Genomic DNA, 6970 nt, shown 5'->3' on the forward strand with positions numbered 1-6970 from the left:
GTTCATTCATGTTTATATCGCGTTAAATCTAGTAGTAAGGAGGAAGGGAGGATCACGCTGCCGTTTGAACGAGGCGTTTATACAGTGATCTGTCGCGCCACATCAAAGAGCATCCAAACAGCATTTATTGTTTGAATTTCCTGAAAATAGGACATAATTTGAAAGATGCGACTTTGTTTCTTATCAAAAGTAACAATATATAAAACTGGAAGGTTCCAATGAAGTTCCGCTCATGCAGTGGTTAAACCAACGATTTGTTTTGTATTTCTTTGGTACACATGCGTATATATATATTGAATACATGGCAGATCATGTTTTTCTTGCTCCTTTTTTATCTGAAGTCTGGGTGCAAACTGTCTTTTACTCACCCATCATAAAGATTACAAGCTTTCACACATGTCCTTCCTCGGCTGAAGTATTTACAAGAGAGACACTGATCCGGACCGGGACCCCAGCATCCTGCCACTGAACACAGTGGATCACAAACCATCCTTAGCTGAGCTGCGGAAGACATTCACAGAATTTGTTTTACACTCATAAATGGGCATTATATGGGAACAAGTCATCATTTTAAAGGCCCCATGAAATTCAAACTGAAGTTTTGTGACTTTTAAACCATCTGACTTTGAGGTCATCCATATGCTAGTGTACGGCTAAACATCTATATGTTTCTCCCTAAAATCCTGTTTCAATATGTCAGCATAGGAAAGAAAACCGCACTCATTAAAACCATTAAGTTTTTAAACAGATATTGCAGAGGTTAGATTTTGCTTTGTGAGTTAATTCAAGCATAATCAAATATTCATATACGAATTATACTGAATATACGAGTCCCAAATAAAAACTCTGTATTCAATTGACTGAACTGTAGCGTCTGGACCAATCAAACACACAATATATATTTTGTTAGCTATATTTAACAAATGCTCTGTAACCCCCCCCAGTTAACAAGCCATATGAGGACCTATGAACCCTTCCCCCCGAAATGCGTAACACCCCAGGAAGCCGAACAGGCCCCTGGTTCCATGGCAACCAACGCTGATATCACTGGGTTTATTGGCCAAAGGAATGCAAAGCAGGGAAAATCCCTGCATGTCCCAGGGCAAGAGGCAGTGTAGAAATGGACTTTTCTACTAATTAATTCATAGGAAAACCTTTCTTTGAATGAACAGTGTATCCTTAAGGTCATTGGGTATATTATTGTCATCGTGTATTTTGTCTTTGATATTTTTAGACTATTTTAGGCATGCTTGTGAGGGAACCCATTCCTGTCATCCTTTCACTATAAGTAACTCTACCATGTTTAGTATCTATGAATTCGTATTCGGATGATCTAATTGAGAGTGTATATTGTATGTTTACACCGACGCAACATATTAGTGTTCTAAGAGTCTTTAATAATTTTTATACAAGCTTCATATGCAAATTACCATGCTTTCAAACAAAGGGCCATAAAAATGCCCCAGTATCTCAGAACTCCCACTTGAGATTCCGGACTTCCTCATTGGACAAGCCCATCTTGAGAGGCGTGAATCTTTGCAGGCTTTAAAGGCCACACTTCATGTGACCCGCCCAGTCGGTGGTTTGTTTTAATTCTGAGAGGATGTGAGAAAAACGCACCCGGAAACCCTAAGCTCGTGCCAGGCTTCGGCCTCGACCTTTCCATTTCACCAAGATTCTCTGACTCAAACTGGTTCTTTCTCATCAACCAACTTCAGCAAGATTTTGGGCCTTAAGATTGCATCAGGAATCTATTTTCAGACAGACGAGACTTGCAAGTATCAAACTTAGTCTTATTAATTGATACATTATGTATCAGTGACACCTTTCTTGAACTAAGAATTTGACGTTTCCCTCAGGTGTAGATCTGCTGAATATGCAAATGGTTCCATAAATTTCATTCCTTATGTCTCTTTTCTGTACTGAGTTAAGCTTTAACCCTTTCCTATACCAACTGTATGTGTGTGTGTGTGTGTGTATGTGTATGTTAGACCAGTTTATGTGTTTATGTGTGTGTTAGACCAGTTTATGTGTTTATGTAGTATGTTAGACTAGTTTAAGTGTTTATGTAGTTAATAAAACCTTACTTGTATCACACTTGACGTGGTTCATTGTTTGCTCATAACTGGAGTCACTTAATCATGCAGATTTATGCTACAAGCTTTTGTAGAAATGTACAGTAAGGAAGTTATTTCCCTTAACCAGGAAATTAACGTTCTTAGAATTGACAAGACAGTTGACCCTGAGAGGTCAGCTAAATATCTACAGCGGATCTAAAATATTCATAATTAATTATAACTAGTTATGATTAATTATTCATATTTCCCATGAGCTGATTCGTTACAGAACGAAAGTCCTTCATATAATCAACTGGGACCATCAACAGTAAATGTAACGCAGTGGATGTCAGGGATGTTGGACAGTCCAGGTCTTTCTGTCTACTGTGATTGGTATAGTGTTGAAAAGAGACCAACGAATGAGCCAGATAACAGCGCCATTGATCCCACACACCACAGACTTATTATCACACTAATTACATCAGGCACAGCTTGGCAGTGCAACACTGTGGGAAGTGTTCTGCAACTGTCAACATCTCCATTACAGATAAGTCTGTGCTCGATTTCATCAGTTCAGGGAATTATTTTCATACATAAGATATTGGCCTGTAAAATTATTGCCTTTATGTCCTATATGTGTCCCAAAGGTGAAGTGTATTGAAATTCAAGCACTGGCAGACCTAATAAACTGGTCCATTATTAATGCTCAAGTACTCTATGATGTTAACTGGGCTGACAGTTTTATAGATCATTTAGCCAATAACTGTGCAAATTGCACAAAACCTCATCCTCACATTTAATAGATAACAAAAGAATTATGGGGAAGAAATCACATTAAATGATTTTAAAGGCCCCATTAGAGAAAAGAAGCCTGATTTTAGGACCATTTAGAGTTTAGATTATTGTCATGACAATTATGCACATTTACCCCTATACACACAAACCCATCTTTTGCTTGATAGTATTGGCTAGAACACTCACTACACTCTCTGGGGTCCCTGTTGTTCTTGATCAGAGCTCTCTGGGTGCTGGTGCGGAACAGACTGGTCCAGTTCACTGAGTTGTAGAAGCAGAGGTGGCTGTTGTTGGTCATGTAGACGTTACCGGCGCTGATCTCTCTCAAAGACTGGAACTTCAGCGAAGAGATCCAGCGCTGCTTCAGGATCAGCAGAGAAATACCACTGAGAAAACATGAATATGATTAGGAAGTCAATAAAAATGTCCAAACCTATCGCTCTTTCATATCATTGTATTGTTTATCTGATAATCTTGCCACAGACAGCTTTACTTCGATCCACTGTGATTTTGGAGCTTAAATCAAATGTATGAAAAGCCATATGTATGATAATGTTGAAGTCAGTTTCCCTGACGTTGGCCATGAAATAATGATTATGCAAAAAATACTTTACTGATCAGCTCATAAATCAGATGTGCCTGACAGAAAGTAATCTTACCTATAAAGTGTTCTTCCTCCTATGGTGACAAGGTTGGAAAAGACACCAAGGTCAGTCATGTTCTCTGGCCAAGACTGGATGTTCAAGTAACCTTTGGATGGAATTACCAAACAAGTAACAAACCTATAATTTAACAGTTAATGTTTTGATATGGCAGTAAAAAACAAAGGAAAGATAAAGCAAAAGTAGCCAACAACTTGCAAAAGTAATAAACAAATGTAGAAATGTAATATCCCACCACAATAGCTATGTTTCCATCACCCTATTTTAATGCGCAGTTTGAAGTATCGCATGAGAAACGAGTGATGGAAATGCCAAATTTCGAATAAAAATCCCTTAATTCGCAAAAAAGTTTTTACGTTCACTTGACGTGGTTTTTGACTTGTGCGAAAAAGGGTTGATGCGATTATTGGGAGATGGAAATGCATTTTGCCAATAAATTCCTCCAAGCGCATCAAAAAAGTAATGTGACTGCACTATGGGACAGCAAAACCTGACTAACCAGCAGATCGATCTCATGCCACAGCATCTGAAATGTTGTTATGGTCATTCGGAAATGCACAAGCAAAGTCTGTCATCAAAGTGTTTCTGTACAATTGCCTCTCAGAAATGTCTTACACGACTGCGTTCCCAAACAGAAGCATCCACCTCCGAAAGCAATGACCGCATTCATTGTTTCGTCTGCTCGCTCTGAGGCACAAGTAATTTATTATATATGAAAATGAATATATTCTCCTACTTCTCTTAATGATTTATAGTGCCAGTTTATCCAGGAGTGACAATTTTGTTCTCTTTGACTTGTTGGATGGAAACAATGCTTGTTCGCAAATGTTTTATGCGATATTCCAGTTTTGCTGGTGTTAAATTCACAACTTTGGATGGAAACCCGGCTAATGTTTCAGTATTAGGGGTGATTTCCATGGTTGCACATGCTCTTATGATCAATACATTTGTGCATCAGAATCTGAGGTGCGTTTATATGGTTGGCATGGGAACTGCGCTCACGACAACAGTCATAGGTCTTTCTTATTGTGCAGAGTTTCATTACGTTTCACTCCATTAACTGCAATATTATATCTGGCTGTGGCGCACACCAGATTTTAATTAAACAAAACCTTTTAACATGACTAACTGTTCAGTTGTTCTAACCTATTATAGTCAACAAATAAATACAGTAACAAATCCCATTAGGTGTAAAAATAAGGATCCATGTACTGTGAAAGTGACAGAAATATAGGCTTGACATCACATGTGTTTTTTTATTTGCATATAGCTTTACCAAATATCTTAAGATTAATGACAACCTGTGATCTCTCTGACGTTCCGGAACACATTTAATCGCTCAGGATCCAAAGCACCGATACCATGATACATGTCTCTGTTAAACAAAGCAAAACAGTTAATGAGTGTAAGGAGTGCGAAGAGTGCATTTGTATACAAATTACACCTTGCAAATTAAAAGTGAACATTTTCTACTACGTCTTATACCCTTAAAAATGATTTTGTTTCCATAAACTTATATAGTCAGGTTGATTCAGTCATATTAATTCATTTTGTTTACTTAAATAGAAACTCAAAAAGGATCATTATTAATAATGAAAAATTTTAATTTGAAGTATTTTAATAAATATTTTTACGTAGAATCTTTAAAAACAGGATTTTTTATGAGCACTGTAATATAAGAAAGACAAATATCACCAGGCAAATATTTTTTTAAATACAGAAAAAAAGTTATTCGAGGACATGTAACCCTGAAAACCCCTGTTCCTGAGGACATTTTGCTCAACAAACAGGTTTTGATAGAGTAATAATGTCCTGGGAACAACAAGGTCGATCTTATCAGGATTTAAACTGACTTTTCATCAAGGTCCGTAGACTGTAGTATGACTACAGAATTTTTCTTCTGTCAACATGCAGACTAACACATAAGCTTTATGTACATCAAAAACACCTCACTGCAGTGCTTGCTGGCATGCTGGGAGAAGTTGACATGCACTTATAGCAGCTTTTGAGGGCACATAGCTGTTCAAAGAGAAAAACAAATGCCATCTGGGAATATCCGACACTGTCAGACATTACCCACCCTTTGATGCCTGTGATGAGGACGATGAGGTTGCCGTTGATCTTGGTGCAATTGACAAACATCTCAATGTTGCTGGAATCTACAGTTTGAGCAGTTTGAAGACTGCCGGTACCTATACCGTCACACACTGAACACCACATACAAAAACAGACATGAACATACAGTAATGTAGAGGTTATTTGCTGTTTTGAAAAGAAACAAGGTAAGTATGGTAACGTCTCGGTTACGTATGGTAACCCTCGTTCCCTGAAGGAGGGTTGAGACGTCACGTCGGATGACCGACGAATTGGGATCTAGAGAGACCAATCTACTTCGAGTGTAAACTAAACGAGCCAATGCACATTGGCATGCGATTATTGCATCCAGCTTCCGCTGATCACAGCGTGAGTATAAGTTGGCAGCAGATGCAGCGCATATTCAGGTTTTCGCTGAGGAGCCCAACCGTTGACCCGGCCGCTCAGCGGTGGTACAGGAGCTGTGGCGAGGGGACGTGACGTGACGTCTCCGTTCCCTCCTTCAGGGAACGAGGGTTACCATACGTAACCGAGACGTTCCCTTTCAGTCGGTCACTCTCGACGTCACGTCGGATGACCGACGAATTGGGATCCTACCAAAAGTCAACAGCTACTGCCCCTTCCAGTGTCCTGTGGAAGCCACCTGCGCCCCTACTTTTTGGCGTAGACCAGGGATTGCACAAGAGGACCAGCTACTGCTGCTATGGCACTACCCAATGAGTAAGACTGGATAACACTGGGAAAACGTACCCGTTCTACTTGGAACAGGGACGTTACGGAAGCTCCAACCTTCCCGAAGGAGGTTTCAGAAGCAAATACACAAATGAACATTCCTTAGGTGCATATGGAAGAATGGAGGTGATTGTAACCCTCTTGGAATGACAGAAGTCTGCCGGGGAAACACGGGCTCGAGGCTATACCATGGTCTTTACACATATGGGATCCACTTAGGTCTTACATATGGAATCCAGCCTTCTACCAGTTCTCGAGGATTCAACGAGTGAAGGCCTGGCGCTGGACGCTCCGCCACATCTGGCTGCCAAGGGGACGGAGGAGCTTAACAGGGTTTACTATATGGACTCTCTGGAGTGGTTTTAGCAAGCCGACCCGAAGCCGGGGCCTCTCAGTGCTTCTACCCGTTAGAGGTGAGAACACAGGAGGATACCCGCTCCACACTAAGACTATAGAATCTAGCGAACGTGTTAGGGGTCGCCCAGCACGCAGCTCTACAGATATCCGCCAGCGAGGCACCACGAGCCAGCGCCCAGGAGGATGCAACACTTCTAGTTGAGTGAGCTCGCAACCTGAACGGGCAGGGCACACCCTGTGCCTGATAAGCCAGGGTGATGGCATCCACTATCC

At 40.4% G+C, this 6970-nt stretch overlaps 1 protein-coding gene across 1 annotated transcript in view; it reads right to left on the reverse strand.

Annotated features, from left to right (window-relative positions):
* Window positions 1–368: 368 nt before the first annotated feature.
* The window catches only part of LOC107557315 (receptor tyrosine-protein kinase erbB-4-like), a gene marked incomplete at its 3' end in the record, with an annotated part of 183188 nt that continues 176586 nt past the window's right edge, over window positions 369–6970 (reverse strand). The window contains exons 9-13 of the mRNA XM_016240701.1: window positions 5595–5721; window positions 4816–4889; window positions 3512–3602; window positions 3039–3238; window positions 369–501 (exon numbers count right to left, since the gene is read on the reverse strand). Of these exons, the coding sequence (XP_016096187.1) occupies window positions 369–501; window positions 3039–3238; window positions 3512–3602; window positions 4816–4889; window positions 5595–5721 (625 nt within the window). The remainder of the gene's footprint in view (window positions 502–3038; window positions 3239–3511; window positions 3603–4815; window positions 4890–5594; window positions 5722–6970) is intronic.

The sequence above is a fragment of the Sinocyclocheilus grahami genome, unplaced genomic scaffold (genome assembly GCF_001515645.1).
Source record: "Sinocyclocheilus grahami isolate Dianchi unplaced genomic scaffold, SAMN03320097.WGS_v1.1 scaffold598.1, whole genome shotgun sequence".
Taxonomy (NCBI): domain Eukaryota; kingdom Metazoa; phylum Chordata; class Actinopteri; order Cypriniformes; family Cyprinidae; genus Sinocyclocheilus; species Sinocyclocheilus grahami.